Genomic DNA, 19,283 nt, shown 5'->3' on the forward strand with positions numbered 1-19,283 from the left:
CTCACCTAGGAAGGGACCACAGAGACCCAGAAGCAGGTAAATGTCTAGAGCCCCATCTCAGGGAGGGGGTTGTCTAAATGCCTGTGTTTTTGTTTTGTTTTTTTTTAATCGGTTGTGGGGCTTGAACTCTGGGCCTCAGCTCTTCAGCTCAAGGCTAGTGCTCTACCACTTGAGCTACAGTGCCACTTCCAGTTTTCTGATGGTTTATTGGAGATAAGAGTTTGACGGAGTTTCCTGCCTGGGCTGGCTTTGAACCCTGATCCTCAGATCTCAGCCTCCTGAGTAGCAAGGATTACAGGTGTGAGCCACCGGTGCCCAGCAATGCCTACGTTTTTAAACAGGCATCTCAAATTTCACAGGAATGTTTCAATTTGGTAACTACTGACCCAAAGCTTTTCAAAGATGCCTCCTATCATACTGAAAACCCTCTGGTTTTAAATAGAAGAACTATTGTGTAAGCAGGCTTTTGTCCATCATTCTTTTGAGTCTCCTTAGGGTAAAGTTCTAATCATGAACTTGGAACTCATGCTTTGGCAGATGATTTACTGATTAAAGAAACTAAAAGCTTGCAGTCCTGTGGTCTATGGACATCACCCATGTAACCCACAAAAAAAAAAATGCCATCAAATTGTAAGAATGAGCTGGGTGCTGGTGGCACATGCTTGTAATCCTAGCTACTTAGGAAGCTAAGATATGAGGATCAGTGTTCAAAGCCAGCCTGAGCAGGAGACTCTTATCTCCAATAAACAACCAGAAAACTGGAAGTGGCACTGTGGCTCAAGTGACAGAGCTCAGAGACAGCACCCAGGCCCAGAGTTCAAGCCCCATGATTAAAAAAAAAATTGTTTGCATTAAAGGCAAATTATGTCCTTAAAAGACCCCAAATAATGTCACAACAAGAAATTGTAAGGAGTCATGCCAGGCAACCAAGTTGATAAACTGAGTTTTAAGGAGAAAATATAATTTTATTTTTTTTGGTCAGTCGTGGGCCTTGAACTCTGGGCCTGGATACTGTCCCTCAGCTCTTCAGCTCAAGGCTAGCACTCTACCACGTGAACCACAGCACCACTTCTACCACAGCACCACTTCTGGTTTTCTTGTGGTTTATTGGAGATAAGAGTCTCATGGACTTTCCTGCCCAGGCTGGCTTTGAACTGCAATCCTCGGATCTCAGCCTCCTGAGTAGCTAGGATTACAGGCATGAGCCACCAGGGCCTGGAAAAATATAACATCTTAGTCAAATATAACTGTTAGTCAGACACACTACAGAATTATTTTAACTTTAAGAAGGCTGAAGCCCCTTCTTTCCTTCTGCTGCCCAGATTTCTTTGCTTCTACTACAAAAGTGAATTACTATTCATATACATATTCTCTCCTCTCATCTCTGTAGTCCACACATTCTCTTGTGAACACCTGGGCTCCCTGTGGAAGTGGTGAATGCCAGGAATGGCATGGGCTGACTTTTGGGAATAAGCTTTGCTTCCTCTCTTAAGATCAAAGAACACTGGCAGAAGAAGTACAGTATGTGCCAATGATTGGCCTCAATAGGAATTCGGTATCACAAGGTAGAGTTGGATGACAGAGGAGGTAAGTGCTGATAGGTTAGATGAGCACAGTCCAATCAGCCAATCAGCACATGCAGCCTACTTGCATGTTTCCAACAACCTGCCTTTGACATTGGCCCTGGCCCATGAATTATATTTTTTACAGCATTGCATGAAGGCCATGCTCCTTAAATCTGCTCATGATATAAGATCAGCAAGGAGAATAGGAAGGTTGGATAACTGGATGGAGGACACTGATAATCTAGAACCATAAAAGGAATCCATTAGGAAGATAACTAAATGGAAGCAGATGTAAGACCCTACTGAAGGTGTTACCTAAAGGACCTTTAAGAGGATGGAGGCCTAGCTGTACACAAAGAAGAAAGCTGGCTGATATTAGCTTTAACATAACAGAAACAAAGAATGTAATCTTAGGTCTCAGGAACAGAGTATGGTTCCCTGTATTGAAGGAATGGATATCCACTCTTCTGTGCTAGCCAGACCACTAATGAGAGTCTCACCTTTTTGTTTTGGAGACAGTCTTTGTCTGTAGCTCAAGCTGGCCTCAAACTCAAGATCCTCCTGCTTCAGCCTCTCAAGTGCTAGGATGACAGGCATACATTACCACACCCAGCTAGGAGTCTCACTTAGAGGGCACATTGGCAAATGGAACACGTTCAAGAGTTACTAGGATACAGAGGTTACTTTAAAAAAAAAGCTTTTAAGGTAAGACTGAAAGATCAGTGCATTTATCCTGGAGAAATAAAAACCCAGCTCCCAGCAACCACAGAAAGACATGTATAATTCACCCACTCTGGGTCTTCTGTGTGTCAGAGAACAGAACCAAGATCAATGGCCAGAAATCCTACTGTAGTAGATTTCTGAAGATAACAAAGACAAAGAGAAACATCATAATATCTGAAGCCAGCCCCCATCCAAACAAAAGGGCTACTCTGAGAAGGAGTAAGTTTTTAATCCTGAGGGCATTTAAACAGAGCTCAGATGACCTACGGGGAAGTGGATCAGATGGAAGACTGGTCCCCTACTACCTGAATGCTCTACATTCAAAAAGCCCATGTTGAACTAAAGGATCAGTTCCCTTCTCCTTGCCTCTGCTTGCCTCTGCTTGCCTCTGCTTGGAAAGTAACTCAGCTGGAATCTTACAGAAGGTGCTGGAAACACAGAAGCAACTGGCTTGGGTTGCTAAGGACATTAGTTCCAAAGCTTATATCCAAAATGTAACATGTACACATCAGTTGGAGCTTATGCCGAACGTGGTAGCCACTTTCTTTGTACCTGATTTGAATAAAACTCTCTCTTTGGTTTCTTTCTAGGGCAGCAAAGTTTGAGCAACCATCACCCAAGATCAATGTCAATACTAATTGACTTTCTGCTTTTCAGAAAACCAAGCCAGATAACTTAGTATTAAAAGCACGTTGGGCCAGGTGCTGGTGGCTCACGCCTGCAATCCTAGCTACTCAAGAGGCTGAGATCTGAGGATCATGGTTCAAAGCCAGCGCGGGCAGGAAAGACCGTGAGACTCTTATCTCCAATAAACCACTAGAAAACTGGAAGTGGTGCTGTGGCTCAAGCGGTAGAGTGCTCGCCTCGAGCTGAAGAACGCAGAGACAGCGCCCAGGCCCAGAGTTCAAGCCCCATGACCCACCAAAAAAAAAAAAAAAAGCATGTTGGAAGGTTCTTAGTCTCAGGTCTAAGTAACCCATAGAGTTTTGCTGATTCATTTACTCAGGCTGCTCCCCAAAGTCACAAGCAAGGGGGTCAGCAGACAGTGGGGGCTGTGGGCACAGGATGCCACTGACCGTAAAATAAAACATTTCTGTTTCCTGCTGGTTGGCTCTCCTTTTGGCGATATTGATCTTGCTCATGTAGGTCTCAGAGGCAGCAGACTTCACGGACTCTGTAGACCGGCTGTGCTGGAAGGCATCGGAGACGTCAAAGTCCTCGACGGTCAGCATATCCTGCAGGGTCTGCATGGTGGCATCCAGGGTTTTTCTAACCTGGAGAAACACAGTGTACCCAAGATCCCCTTATTCTCCTGGAGCCTTTAACTCTCCCAAGGTCCTTTTCCCAGTATTTACCTTACTCTTTCACATAAAATTCCTAGGAGGCAGGCAGGCCCAAGATGAGCCCTGGCCCTATTACAGCCTTGTGGAAAGTAAGACAAATTACTCATTGGTCCAAGATTATATAGCTGGCTGGGTGAGAAGCTGGGATACCCAATCTCAAGCCATTATTGCATTGATTCTGCCAGAAGGACCTTGGGGCGTGCTGTGATGACCAAGGGACTCAGATGTCCAGTGTATCCTTGTCTCTTATAGATGACCCATCCTTTCATGCCTGTTCTACAGCACAGATGGACTCCCCAGAACAAGCCAGGCCATGTGGAAACCCTCACTCACCTCCTCATTCTCTATCTTGAGTGTGGCCAGTCTGGACTGCAGCTGGTGGTACCGCATGAGCAGCTCCGTCTGCACCGGCTGCTGTGCACTGACCTGGCACACCTGCAGGAAGAAACCTGCTATAACTGCAGCTGCCCAGGGCCTCCTCATCTTCCAGGACCAGGACAGAGGCCACCATTAACATCCTCTCTATAGCCAAGGATAAAGGCTCAGCAAGGTGAGGTGACCTGTCCCTGGGCACTCAGCCTATGTGTGGCCAGATGGGAGCCAGGCTCTTCCTATTCCAGAGACCACCTTCTTGCTGTGGCCAGAGGTGCCTTCTCAGTCACGATCTTCTTCATGTGTGCCATGATTATGGGCTTACAAAGAGATACAGCATACCTTTATTAAGTGAAACGAATTCATTGAATTCAAGGCAGGAAGTTGTAGAAAGAAAGCAAGTGCCTGAGCCAGGTATGGTGGTTCATGCCTATAATTCCAGCATTCAAAAAGCTGAGGTCAACTTGGGCTATATAGCAAGACTTTGCCTCAACAAAACAAAAAAATAATGAGAGGAAGAAAGGGAGGGAAGGAGGAAAGGAGAGAAGGCAGGAGGGAAAGGAAAGATCAATAGAGTGTTCCTGTTGCCCATGAGAACATGGCAAGATGTGTCAAGAGAGGCAAGCATGGCTATACACTCTCATAGCTGGTTGATGGGTAAGGGGAAGGAGGGAAGGGCTGAGAAAGCACGGTTGGCTCTCTGTCTGTGGGTTCCACATCACACATTCAACTAACCAAAGATGGAAAAAATGTTGAATATGAACATACTTTTTCTTCATTATCCCCTAAACAATGCAGTACAATAATTACTGTTGTAGTGTCTACTTACTATTAGGTATTGTACGTAATCTAGATGTAATTTGAAGTATAGGTTTTATGTAGATACGGTGCCATTTTATGTAAGGCACCTGAGCGTCTTCAGATTTTGGTATCCACAGAGGCGCTCCTAGAGCCAGTCTCCCATGGATACTGGACTGCACTATTTTCCCTACGGCTTTTGTCCAGGACTCTGCTACTATCTGTAGGCAAGTCTAGCTGGTGTGCTTTAAGATCTTACTCTTCTAGGAATACAGCTAAGATCACAAGGACTAGCAGAGCTCTGCTGAAAAAGTAGAGCTTTGCCAACACGACTGGGCAACCCAACTTCACAATGACCAGTGGCAGCCTTGGACTAGCATTTTCAGGGCTCGGTGATGGACCACAGGGCAGACAGGAGGACAGAGGAATGTGACAGGAGCAGCGGCACTGCTCTGCAGAAAGTCTCTCACCTGCAAATGAAGTGGGACAGAGCTGTCCAGAGGGCACAGCACATGCCATCTTTTAAGATGCCTCTGCCTCCCCGACCCCCAATCATCAGATATGTGGATGGGCCAGCTGTGCTCCCACTGGGATGCAAAGGCTAGCTGGCTCTGCTGCCCTGCTGGTCTGGGTCCCCTCAAATCCCAGAGGGAGGAGTCATTTAGAAAAGCTCAGAAAGCTATTTGCATCAGAGATTTTATGGAACTTATAGTACTGTAACGGGGAGAGTAATATCATGTCTTCCCATGTTTTATTCTTGTCATTTTCAGGCTACATTAAGACACTGAGCGGCACAGGCCCTGAAGGAAACCTGGCTGTCCGGAAGGTCAAGGGCTCACAGCACTGGAGGCAGCAAGACGCTGACAAAGGTGTGGTTGGAGTGGCTGTGAAGCCCGCTGTGGTGTGAAGTACCCCAGGAAGAGCAGACTCTTTCCGCGCAGGCCTGGGTTCCAAGCCTTGGCATCTACCACTAGGGAGGGATGATTAGGAAGCTGAGATCCTGCAATTCTATAGGGGAGGCACTTGAGTCAGCAAAACAAAGATATCAGTGGTGGTTCCCCTGCCGCCCCCCGCCCCACCTTGTTGGAGAAGCTCTGAACCAAGAACCAGCTCCCAGGCCTCTGAAATGCACCCAGGGCTACTGTCCTCCTTCCATCCATGCCCTGCCAACATGGGAGAGCATGGACACAGATGTGTTGTCAATGTGTCCCCCATAAGTTCACAGGTAAGAAATGTAACCCCTAAAGCCATATGTAATGGTATTTGGATGTGGGGCCTCTGGCAGACAATCAGAATCAGAAAAGCTCATGAGGATGAGTATTGGTAACTTTGTGAGAAGAGACCCAAGTTCACACACTTGCGGTAGCACCATGCGGTGCCCTGCAGCACTACATGATGGACCAAGAAGGCTCCTACCAGATGCTGGCACTGTGCACTTGATCTTCCCAGTTCCCAGAACTGTGAGCCAAAGCAACCTCTGTTCTTTCTAAGTAATACAGCATCAGGCTCTTTGTTACAGCCACAGAAACCCAACTAAGATGCAGCCACAGGCATGAACCCCTGCAGAAAACTTACCTCATCCCCCATGTGGGGCTGGAACTCAAACTTCAGTGGGGGGCAGAAGACCTGGTTACACATGTCCATGACCGTGTGCTTGTCGCTCCGGGAGTCCAGGTTATCTACTGCGTTCTCAATGACATCCAGCCCCTCATGGCGAGAGGTTTCCAGGTTGTACTCAGCAGAGAGGTAGGTCCGGAAGGTGCGCGCCAGGCTGGCATGAAAGCCCAAGTCACAGCACTTGGGGAGAGGCAACAATAGCAGGGGTAGGGATGAGAGCCAGGACAGTGACTTATGCTCACTTTAGAGCACTATAGAAGCCTACCTACCACACAAACCACACCAAAGCCTTCAAAGAATGCAGGGGAGGGGAGGAGGGGCTGAGATTTGGGCAACAGTAGAGCTTCTTTTGGCTGCCCAAGTTCACCACTACCCTTTTATCTCCAAGATTTCACACATGTATTTCTTCTAACACAAAAGTTCCTCTTTTGGCATTTGTTTTCTAAGCCCCTTCCTCTGGAAGCCTTCCTTGGTGTTCTCCATACTCAGAGCCTGGCTGCAGAGGTTCCCCCAAAGCTTGAATGGTGATTATGGGTCCCCTCTACAGCCAAGGAAAAGCAGTGACCGCTGCCCCGCCCCCAAATTCCAGAACAGCACATAACAGGGCCAGAGCAACCAGTGCTGAGCCTTAAACGAAATAAGCATCTACAGGGGAAGATCTCCCATCTGCTCAGGAAGCAGAGAGAGAGCGAGCTGCTGCTCCAACAGAGTGGACGTAGAGCCCTCCCTGTCACTGCCCCCATCAGTGTCCTTCCTCCAAGCCTAGGTGTCCTCTTGAGAGCCCCGCACAACTGGCACTGCTGAGTCCGTGTTCACCCTCTGCAAACTACCTGGTTCCCATGGCAATGTCCCCACACAAGGCTGACCTGTGTCACCATCCTCTTTCCCATGCTGTGTGCCTGGCTGTTTGGACCCAGGGGACCCAGGTTGGACCCTTCACTGGCATCCTAGGAAGTCTCCAGAGTGTTGTGTGTGACTCTCCCACACTCAGCAAAGGCCCTGATGCAGAGGCAGCGTGGGCAGTTCTGACTGAATACATGACTGGTCAAGACAACTGTGAGGATCTGGCAACGCTCACCTCCCACCCATGGAAGTAGCAACCAGTAAGGTAATATGGCCTAGCTGCAAACACTTCCTGCTCTTCTGCTCCAGCAGGGCTCCAAAAAGCCTGAGCACCTCCACTGTCAGCAGAAGACCAAGGCTGACCACTCAGCTGATGAGATGCAGCCCCGCTCAGGCCCCAGCTCCCCAGGGAACTCACATCAATGAGATCGGAGACATCATGGATGTAATATTTGCTGATAGCAGCATTGGTGGCTGCCAAATTTAGTAGGTAGTCATTCCGGGCCTTTGTGCATTTCAGCTTGTTCTCCGAATACTTGGCCTGTCTCTGGAAGGAGAAAGAGCAGGTATCAGAGCTGAGCCATCCAACAGGGAGGTCTGCAATCTTCTCAACAGCAACTGAGAACTTTGTCTAAAGTGACAACCTTATCTAAAATGTCCCCCATGCCCTTGCCTACTCAGTGTTTTCTTCTTGAGGCCTTCCCACCACCTCTCCATAAACCTCCTGACTGTCAGCCCATCAGTGTCTCCCACCAGGAAAATAAGAAATCAGCGATGAGAACTGCCTTGCTTGTTACTGTTGGGTCTGCAGTGCCCAGGATAGTTCTGCCCAAAGCAGGTCCTCAGGGATTCACCCCAGTATTGTTCTCTCTTGCTGGGACATGCCAAGTTCCAATTGGCCCTTGTCCTTGACCCCAGCCACCCAACTGTCTTCTGAAACAAGCCCTGATATACATTAATTCCTGTCAGCTGAGTGCCTCTGTTCTCTGGTGGCTGAGTCCTGGCCAGGCCTAACCAGCACTAGTAGGAGTGTGGTCAGCCTGCTTCCTTCATGACACTGACCTCATGCAAAGGGGAAGGGTTAAAGCTGTCAGCTAAGTGCCTGATTCTCCCCTTTGTATGCCCCACTTGGGAGACCCCCCCCCACACCTTCTCCTTCATCTTTTCAATCTTCTTCACAGAGCTGCGGCGCTGGGGCCGGTCCTCATGCCGGAGCAAGTTCATGCTGAGCTCTCCTGATTTGTTGAACTGCTTCTCCTCCTGCTTCTCAGCCTCCTTCAGCTTGCTTTCTGCGCTGATGCTCTCCGCATGGTACATGTGGTAGGTTTTCATGACCTGGGGACAGGTGAGTGTGAGAAACCACCAGTCTACACTGTTTCTCTCGGCCTTTCCCTTGGGTGCTGCAACATACCTGTCCCTGCCCTCTTCCCAGCACACACACTGAACACCCTCACTTCTTTTATGCATAGACTCCGAGTACTGGAAATAATGCTGATTGTGATTACTAGCAGCTTCAGCATGACCATCATCATCAAGTCCCTACTAAGCACCAGGCATGAGCTGATAAAGAGAAAATTACGAAGGGTGAACACAGCCCAGAGGCAATGGGAAGCTTGGCTCTTCCTCAGTTGTGCTCTATAGACCTGTGAGTGGTGATTCTGTATCTTCCCATCCTAGTAGTGGGAAAGACCCTTCCCGCATACTCATCTGACTCCTTAGGGAACACCCTTCTTACAAATAACATCCTCCATACAGATAAATTTCTCAGTTAAGTATGTGGGTCTGCCAGCAAAAGGCTTATTATTACATAAGTTAACAGATATTCTATGCCCTGTGGAATACACTCGTTGGCTATAGAAAGAATCCTATAGAGTAAATTCTACTTTTCTATTCTACTTCCAGAACACAAGTTAGCTAATGTTTTAACAGGGAAAAGTTCGAGGCAGAGATTTCACACTGAAAACCTCCCAAACTTGCAAAACAACGCAGAAATAGAAAATGCAGTCAGTCAACTTTTCCTCATGGATCTTGGTAGAAAGAGCTCTCTGTCTTCTGCACATTTTGGGTCATGTGCAATTATCTTTTTCTCCTACTCCTACTCATCCTATTCTCCATCAAGCCAAACTTCCCAGGACAGACTGAGTGTGCTCCAAAGATTCCTTGCTTGGAGAACACAGCTCTGAGAACCAGACGGGCCCTAGAAATACCTCCTTGCTGGCTTCATCCATTCTGTAACCCAGTTTCCCTAAGCTCCTGTACAAACAACTCAATGAACCAGAAAATGTGCTGTACCCAATGCATTTTCGACACCTAGTGGCCAAAAGAATGGCTGCAGGCTTCGAGGGAGCCAAAGCAGATACTTAATTGTTAAGAGATCTCTATGTCTGCTCTGGTCTGTCTCCTTTCCCTTCACATTCTCCTCTGTCCCTCCACATTTGCAGATGCACCTGTTTCTTTCCCTCAGCACCAGATGTTGCTATTCATTTCCAGATTCCACCCTTTCTGAGTTCAAGGATTCTTGCTACAAGTACCTTTTCGACTTTAGCTCCAAGTCTACTTTTGTCAATCACCCATCTATTGTCTGTGGTAAGTAGTGCAGAGGAAGAAAGACAACCTCTATTTGCATCTCAATCTTCCTATCCAATCATCGGTGAGCAAATCTATCCAATCACCCAAGGGCAGTGTCCCAGCGGGGTGTGCTCCCCTCCTACATTTGCCTTGGCCCATTTCACTTTTCCTATTCTGCTTGTTTTCTTTCACTCCTCTTGAACTGCAGAGTACTCATCCTATTCTCCAACAAGCTAAACTTCCCAGGACAGACTAAGTGTGTTCCAAGAATTTCTTGCTTGGAAAACACAACTCTGAGAACTTAGGGAGCCAAATTCTCATTGATCCCACAGATTGCTGGACACAAGGACAACTCTGCTGCCCAGGGTGATATGACAGACAGCTGTCCTCAATGAGGGGGTCTCTCTGAAAAAAGTTTATTTATACCAGAAACCTCTAGCTGTTCCCTTTATTTAATTACAGTTATCCTTTGGTATTTATGGAGGATTGTTTCCAAGACCCCCCACCGATACTAAAATCTGCAAATGCTCAAGTCCTTTATATAAAACAGCATGGTATTTGCATATAACCTAAAAATGTCTTTCTGTATACTTCAAATCTTCTCTCCCTGACTTATAATACCTAATACAATGTAAGTAATTTAATAAGTCGTTTTCATATTGTACTCTTTAGAGAACAAAAAGAACAAGGAAAAGGCTTGTACGTGTCCAGTTCTGACACAATTGTTTTCTGACTAGTTTCAGTCTGTGGTTGGTAGAATCTGTAGATGCAGAACCAACTTGATACCCAGAGTTGGCTGTGCCTGAAACACAGCAAGAGGATCACAGTTCAAGTCCAACCTGAGCAAAAAGTTAGCAAGATCTCTCCAATTAATACCTAGTATTGTGGTATATGTCTGCCGTCCCAGCCACACAGAGTATAAATGGGAGGATAATAAATAGAAAGACCCAGGGGAATACGTGAAATTTTATTTGAAAAATAACTAAAGTGAAAAAGGACTGGGGGAGATGAGTCAAGCAGCAGAACACTGGTCTAGCAAGAGCAAGACTCTATGTTCAAACCCCAGTACCAAACAAAAGAATAACAACAAAAGGAAAGAGAAGGAAAGAAGAAAAAGGAATAGCAAAGGATGTGCATTCTTAAATCACATAGGAAGCCAGGCAGAACTGAGGCAGGAACATTGCTTTTGATACCTAAGCCTGCCTGTTCTGGAATCTCTGCCCTTCACTGTGGAGGATGCTTTGCATCCTCCCAAGGTTCCCAGATCCTGAAACAGGCAAGTGCCAGTGGCGCTGTTCTTCAGACCCTTATTTAAGTACAAAAGCAAATAAACAGAATCCGGACACTGACAGCTATGGAGAGACACACTGGGGCACGATAAGGGTTAGTTGTTATAAAACAGCTTCTCAACAAGTCAAACTATATGTGCCTGCTCCACTCCACAGGCATGGCTTAGAAATCCCAGAATTTCAGTCTGACAACCCATGTGGCCTATACAACTTATTTTCCATCTTAATTTACTCATCATCCATGTTTATACACTATCTTAACCTACTAGAATGCCAACTCCTGAGGGCTAGGACCTCGTTCATAATCATAGAGCAAAGAATGGTAGTCAACAACTATGGATATTTATTTACATGTCTGAGTGAATGAATGCTTGGTTGGATGAATGGATCCACAGAGCAGTGGACTTATGAGCACGGTTGATTGGCTGGTCAAGTGGATAGACAGGTAGAGGGATAAATGCGTAGTGCAGGGTAGATAGATGGTGGTGGGTGCATGGATGAGGCAAAGGGAAAAAGAGAGGGAGAAAGAGTAAAATGAGGGAGACACCGTTGGGATTCTATCTTGGGATTCTATCTTGGGATTGAGGTCAGCCCTAGCACCATCATTCAATATTTACCAAGCAGTAATATTCCCAGGTAATAAGCCAGGAAACATTACAGTATTATAAAAAATACTACAGTATTGCAATGTTACAGTATTACAATATTATAGTATGTATGATATATGGAGTCTCTACCCTGATGTAGGGACACAGTCAGTTCTACAAGTGATTATCCTATAATGTAATGACCACTCTGATGAAGGGGAGTACACAATTCCATAGGAAGACATCCTGGAGGTGGTGACATCTAAATTGACTCATGAAGGGAGAACAGTGACTTGTAAGTGGGTGGAAGTAGCCCTGAGCCCAGGGGAAGCAAGAGCCAAAGAGGACAGAGAGGACAAAGAGGACAGCTTCCACATTTAGAAGAGCCTCAGGTGACTGCTGGAGCCACGGCTGCATCCCACCCCAGCTGCCCCAGCAGCTGAGATCATCTAGGTCTCCAGTTAACAGTTTCCTGAATCCCCAAAATTCCCCTCCAGTATTCCCAGGGACCATGGGGTCCATGAGAAACTGACACCACCTCCAATCCTGGGATGGGCATGAGGCCCAGGCCTGGCTAATTAGCACACATCATGTTAATCTGGCCATATGAGTAGGGCTCAAGGTCTCAACCAGGCCAATTAGAAGCAGCCCTGGGGCTTTGCTGCAAACACTAGGAAGGGAGCCTTCTCTTTCTACTGAAAGGAGGAAGGATGCCATTGTGAAAGCTTGCAGTGCTGGGGACAGTCTTTGTCACCATATGGAAGATGCCTGATAGATCACGAAGCCCACACTGAAGAAAACAAAGCCAAAAAATTTGGACAAGAGACATCCAACAAAGGAAGGAAGGGTGGAAGGGAGGGAGGGAGGAGAAGAGAAGGATGGAGGGAGGGAATTAGGATAAACAGAGGAAATACAGTTCTACTGCCTTGGATCTAGTGAGTATATGTACTAGATGAGGAAATGATTGTTATGCCTCAATGTTTACGTATTTATTGCACACTTAATGGGGTTCCAGGCACTATGCAAGGTGTTTAAAATGGTGTGGAAGATAGCACACACTCTCTTGACAAGGCAGATAATTAGGCAAGTGTGTGAACCCCTGTGCCACCTATGCTGGGGCTACCTGCTCATGCGATTCAACACTTGTCATTTTTCCATATCTAGTACTATGGTTTCAATGTGTCTTGCAAAGTGCAGGTGTGTGAAAATTAATCACCAATGTAACAATGTTGGGAGGTGATTAATGACTGCAGATGTAGGTTAGTTATCAGAAGAGTGTGTTTGTTATAAAATCGAGTTTGGTCTTCTCTTGCCATCTTGCCTTGGTCATTCTTGCCTCCTGCCTTCTGCTGTGGGATGGTGTGGCAGGAAGGTCCTCGCCAGCTTCTGGCACTGTGCTCTTGGACTTTGCAGAATCCATAATTATTAAGTTACATATATCTGTTCTTTATAAAATATATAGCATCTAACAGTTTGCTATAGCATCACTAAATAGACTAAAACAGCCACTAAATAGACTCAAAAGATAGGCTTCCTTCCCTTCTAGATGTGTGTGCGTATATACATGTACATGTGCGCATGCGCACACATACACACATATGCACACTCAAGCACTGCTCAAAGCAGTCCTGCTCCCAACTAGCCAAACAGCGCAGTAGCTTACGAACACCGCTGTCTGGCCAAGCAGGGAACGGGGATGTGGGGGGCGGGGGTGTGTGGTGGTGTTCCTTGCTGGAACCCTGATGTTCTATTCAAGAGGTGGCCTCCTGAATGCCACCCCTCTGTTGTCTTGGAATGTTCGGTGCCTTCATTACCACACCTCTTCTGTGTTCCCTCACTCTGTGTCAGATTCCCCAGTGGGATACTACCCCAATATGTAACCACGTCTCCTCATGCAGACACACCAATGATCAATAAGTGCATTTGGACCAAATATGTGTTCCTCAAGGGACTGGAAGAGGTGACCAGGCCACCCTAGTCCTCTGAGGACCAGTTCCATTCTGGGCTAAAACTGTGCACACACTCTTGTGACAAGCAGGCAGAGCTCCCCTGAGCGAAACATGCTGATGTGACAATCCTGCCAAGCTGTCCTGTCTAGACATACATCTTACCTCCCTCCCAGAGTGGTGTGAAGACAAGAGTTTCAAAGGGTCCTGCAATTAGTCCTGCTTCCCTGCTCACCCCACCTTCATTCCTCCAATGAGGCAGAGCAGGCCCACAGCCCAGCTAACTTGTGCTGGGTCAGCTTCCTGATGCATGACAGGGGAGTTACTTGTGCAAGCAAGATAATTTCCAGTGTCACCACCATTTTATTAACCTCTTCAATGGCCTTGGGATCTTTCTGGTACATAGAAGGGAAGATGCAGTGCAGTGCTAATGCACCTGTAATGCTTCTCCACTGCTGCATAGCAGGTAGGGCCAGGCTGAACAATGCTACATGGGTTTCGATATGCCATGGAGCCCTCTTTCTATACTACTTGTCTCCCATTGGCTCTAGACACCTCCTTCCAAATAAATGGCCCTTGGTCTCTGCAGGTTCCAACTCTTCAGATTAAGAAAACTTTGGCAAAAAAAAAGGGGCAGAAAATTTTGATTTAAAAAAGGTGCTGCCGGGCGCTGGTGGCTCATGCCTGTAATCCTAGCTACTCAGGAGGCTGAGATCTGAGGATCGTGGTTCAAAGCCAGCCCGGGCAGGAGAGACCGTGAGACTCCTATCTTCAATAAACCACCAGAAAACCGGAAGTGGCGCTGTAGCTCAAGTGGTAGAGCGCTAGCCTTGAGCTGAAGAGCTGAGGGACAGCTCCCAGGCCCAGAGTTAGAGCCCCACGACCAACAAAAAAATAAAAAATAAAAAATAAAAAAAATTAAAAAGGTGCTATCATTGCTTAAACCATCCAGAATAACAACTATTTGCATATTTTTACATATAATTTTGTATTAGGTATGACAAGCAATCTAGAAGTGATATAAAGTATATAAGAGATATGTATTGGTTCTGTGTAAATACGATGGCATATTCTGCAAGACACCTGAGCATTTACACATCTGGGCATCTGTGAGGAAGGCTGGAACCAATACTCTGTAAATACCAGGAGACAACTGGAGTAGATACATATTTATAGAAATAGGTTAGCACAGTTAGTTACTCAAGAAGCCTGAGGGAGATGCTTAAGCACACATTCCGGCATAGGCGTGGATAGGTAACCCTGGCCTGATGATCTGTGCCTCAGATCTGTCATTCCTAAAATGGGGGTGGTATTATCAGGAGGAAGAAATGGGTCAGCCCACCTAAAGCGCTCAGACCAGTGCCTGGCTATAGTTCAAAGGGAGATGCAGTCCCACAGGTAGAGTGGGTTATGCTGATTCAAACTAGGTATGTGGTGTGTCCTGACATGTGCTGTTCGGTGGATAAAACAGCTCTAGTAGTAGACTGCACTAAGTAGGCACTGACAAGTAACAGGGATAGTAACTTGACAGTGAATCAGGCAGTGGGAGACACACTTCTTGCCATCCATCTTTTTGTACTGTTTAATTACTGCTATTTTGTTTCTTGTTCTTTTTCCTGAGTGCACACATAATCCATTTCTAAATTTAAAAGTAAATGATTTTTAAAAAGAAAGATCCTCTAGTTAAGTCTGGCATGTGTAGAATGGAGCAAGGCCTGAGGACAGCCAGCCAAGAAGTGATTATTCTTTTTCAGGCAAAACCTGTAAGACTCAGGTTGACCACTGGCAAGGGAAGCTAGAGGAGAGAGAAAAAGGCAGAACTAAGAGGAAAAATATGGTTGCCTGGTTCATCCACGAGAGATGATGGTGTAGCACAAATGCTGGCCAGACGCCAAGCTGCTCTGTGGGCATCCCTCTCCCAGCCGCAGCTGGATGAGGAGGTAGAAGCGTGCTGGGTTCCAGGGAAGAGCTGGGCTCACAAGGTTCCCTGGCAGGGCCATGAAGGCAGCCCATCTGTCTCTAAATCCTGTGCTCTCGCTAATGCACACGGCTACATTTTACTAATGGAGATGAGGGGGGAATTTGTTTAAGAGAAAGTTATAGGCAACTTAAAGAGAAATATTAAGTGTGAGTACCTGATGGTATATTGAAGCTGTGGGGATTGTACCCCTGAATGCCATTTTACAAAGGTAGACCAAACCCTGGTTAGTGGGCTCCTGGGGTAAAGTCCTCTCCACACATGTCTCCTAGAGCTAGACATCAGGAGAGAGACACCTTTGCAAAGCTTTGCCTGGAGACCCAGCGTAGATTTCATACTCCTGTGCCCAGTGCATAATCCAATCAAGGCTTGAGTCTATAAAAGGTAGAACCTATTCATTACTATCATTAGTGCCTACCTGCCACCAGCTGATGCTGGGTGTGGATGTTCCTGGGCCTCTCCACATGGAAAAGCAGCTCTGGGCCCTCCTACAGCCTGGACTGGAAAGGCAGGCTGGGCATTATTGTCTGGGCAAGCCTGGGCAAAGCTACTGAGCACAAATGAGGAGCTGAGATGCTGGCTGGCTAACAGCATAATAGATAAATCTCACTGAAAAACCTAAACATATTTTTAGTTGAACAATGAAAACAAGAGTGAGCTTCTGGCTGTTTGTTGTTGTGTTGTTTGTCTCTTCTAGAGGGATTGGCACAGTGATTTGACATCTCATTCTCTGCCCATTTTTCCTCCCAAACTACTATGTGATCAAAGGCTATATAATGTGTTGAGCTGATGTGGATTCAGAGAAAAAAGAGAAGTTGTATGAGCACTAGTGTATAAAGAGTATGAGCATGTATGCATGTGTGTGCATATGTGTAAATGGGTGTGTGAACATGCACGTCCAGTTAGACTAACATGCTTTAGACATTTAAAGGCTATGAAGACTGGCAGAGGGAAGGCCTGTTAAAGGAATGAATGAATGAATGAAATGCCTACCCTTGGAGTCTCCCTCTACATTGTTCCTGTTTCCAGGTAGACAGGAACCTACTCATATCTTCCTATGTACTTTAAGTTGTCTCTAGATTAATTATATATAATACTGTGTTATGCTATATAATGGTTGCTCTATTGTAACATATTGTTTAGTAAAAATCCTCACATGTTCAGAACAGAGATATAATTTTAAAAAAATCTCCACCTGTGGCTGGTTGAATACATGGATCCAGAAGGCCAACTGTACCAAGACTCAGAATTCAGTCAACAACAAAAGATTAGGAAGGTGTTATTGGTACCCTGAGACACACACCACTCCCCCAACCCCTCCCCCACTCCCCTACACTGCTGTAACAAAAAGAGAGTGTGCTGAGAGGCACTGGGCCTCCTCCCTCCAGCCAGGCTACCTTCAGCACGGCAAGAGTTGCCTGTCTGTGTGTGTGATGCCAGTGGCATTTCCATCCAGCTGCCCTGCCCTTGGGACAGCAGGGATAGCTATGAATGTAGCATCTGCTAGGTTCAGGACCCAGGGCATCATGAGGGGTACAGAGATGCTGCCATCCTACTGATCCTTAACACCTGCCTAGTGCTGTCCAGTCTTATGCTGCTCCTACCTATACCTCCTAGGTAGGTAGCTGGGGTCACAGGCACGTGTCATCAGGTCAGGCCCAACTTGTTTGTTGAGATGGGGAATCTATTTTTTTCTTGGGCTGATCTCCCTATCTCTCAACCTCTTTTTTTTGGGGGGGGGGGTCCGGTCATGGGGCCTGAACTCTGGGTCTGGGCACTGTCCCTCAGCTCTTCAGCTCAAGGCTAGCGCTCTACCACTTGAGCCACAGCACCACTTCTGGCTTTTTTCTTTTTGCTTATGTGGTGCTGAGGAATCGAACCCAGGGCCTCAGGCATGCAAGGCAAGCACTCTACCACTGAGCCACCTTCCCAGCCCAGCTCTCAACCTCTTAACTAGCTTGCCACCACACTCAGCCTTTCATTTTTATAGATTGCTTTGCCCTAAGTCCTCAGCTGACTGGAGTCTGAACCCCGCCTTCCTCTTAAGCTCCAGACCCTGTGCAAATGCTCTCAATGCTGAGGAACCAACCACATGCTGGCTCTACCATATACAACTTTAGAAAGACAGTAACAGCCAAGAGAGGGAGCTTCACAGGGCTGTGGTTCTTTTCCCTTGTAACAAGGATTTTCAAATGGAATTTTAGCAGAATCCCTCTACTTAACTTTGAGTGAGAAGCTTTACAAGGAACCCTGGTACATAACATACTAGTTCTAGATGTTGCTCTGGACATCATAGGGCTGAGGGGCTGGCAACCCACTTGCTGCTCTCTATTTCCTCTCTGAGGAAGCTAAAGGCAGCTCAAAGCAGTCTGGGAGCTGGGACCCCACAGACCCACGGTGCTTACACTCTTCACTCACTTGCTTCTTTCACGTAACCCTCCCACCCCCAACCCCATTCCAAGCAGGCTGCAAGTCAGCTCTGGGCCAAATGAGGATGTTAGGAAATGGGATGACATGCTCACCTCCTCAGCAAACATCATCCTCAGAAAAGGGATTTGCAGGAGAGGATCCTGGGATCCAGACAAGCAGTGTGCCTGCCCAAGGCCCCACTCCACATCCCCGCCCTTCGAAGCCTTCATTCTCATGCTTCCTCACCTTGACTGTGCTCCTTCATTTTCACAAGTAACATACCCCATTTCTGCAGGCTATTCAAATCTCCCATGAACTTTTACCAACCAAACGTGTCTAGACCCCTTCCCAGATGTCAATTACACTTCTGACATAGTAATTTACTGTCACTCCAACAGAGGACACAGCTAAGAGACTCCTGCTTCACCTCCCTCCAGTTCTGGGTGCTGAAGACAGGTCCTCCAGTCCCCAGCAGCAGTGGGCCTGGGCAGGACTTACTGTGTAGAGCTCATTGGTCACCTTCAGGAGCTCCTCGTGCATCTGCAGGCCAATCTCCTTGCTCTGGAATATGGAAGAACAAATGTCAACACAGAAATGATAAGTCTTTGAAGAGATAGGAATGTTAATCATCTGACTTGATTATTACACATAATATGCCATCATATACCTGACTTGACTAGTACACATATATTGTACACTATACATATAAATATTATCAGTTAAAACAGTTAATTTTTTTTAATGTTGAAGGCAGAAGGAGAAGTCTTCTGGTTCATTTACCAATTTCCTTTCCTTTCTTTTCTTGTCAGTAGTAGGACTTGAACTCAGGGCCTGGGCGCTGTCCCTAAGCTCTTTTGCTCAAGGCTAGCACTCTAGCACTTTGAGCCACACTACCACTTCCAGTTTTTTAGTGGTTATTTGCAAAGATAAGAGTTTCACAGAGACAGGCTAGCTTCAAACTGTGATCCTCATATCTCAGCCTCCTGAGTAGTTGGGATTACAGCCATAAGCCAATGATGCCGGGCCCAGCTTCTTTTCAATACAGAAAAGCACAGAATATATGGGATGAAATGCTGGTTGTTGGGGGGGATGGGGCACAGAAATCACTAAACTAAATATGAATTCCCAATTTGTGCCCAGAAACAAATTCCCAGAGGGAGATTGCATGGAAAGGGAATTCCCTGGTCACGTAAATTGGAAATCTCTACACATCCTGTCTGGCCTTTGTGACTCACAAGTGACATT

At 46.5% G+C, this 19,283-nt stretch overlaps 1 protein-coding gene across 5 annotated transcripts in view; it reads right to left on the bottom strand.

The window, feature by feature from the left end:
- Positions 1 to 19,283, bottom strand: part of LOC138824778 (SLIT-ROBO Rho GTPase-activating protein 3) — a 195,941-nt gene that overhangs the window by 47,210 nt on the left and 129,448 nt on the right. For all 5 annotated transcript variants that reach the window (XM_070019014.1, XM_070019012.1, XM_070019011.1 and 2 more), the window contains exons 4-9: positions 18,537 to 18,599; positions 8,411 to 8,596; positions 7,680 to 7,808; positions 6,377 to 6,598; positions 3,965 to 4,066; positions 3,365 to 3,562 (exon numbers count right to left, since the gene is read on the bottom strand). In XM_070019014.1, coding sequence (XP_069875115.1) covers positions 3,365 to 3,562; positions 3,965 to 4,066; positions 6,377 to 6,598; positions 7,680 to 7,808; positions 8,411 to 8,596; positions 18,537 to 18,599 — 900 coding nt within the window. The remainder of the gene's footprint in view (positions 1 to 3,364; positions 3,563 to 3,964; positions 4,067 to 6,376; positions 6,599 to 7,679; positions 7,809 to 8,410; positions 8,597 to 18,536; positions 18,600 to 19,283) is intronic.

Source organism: Dipodomys merriami, unplaced genomic scaffold (genome assembly GCF_024711535.1).
Source record: "Dipodomys merriami isolate MVZ:Mamm:240054 unplaced genomic scaffold, mDipMer1.0.p SCAF_13, whole genome shotgun sequence".
NCBI lineage: Eukaryota > Metazoa > Chordata > Mammalia > Rodentia > Heteromyidae > Dipodomys > Dipodomys merriami.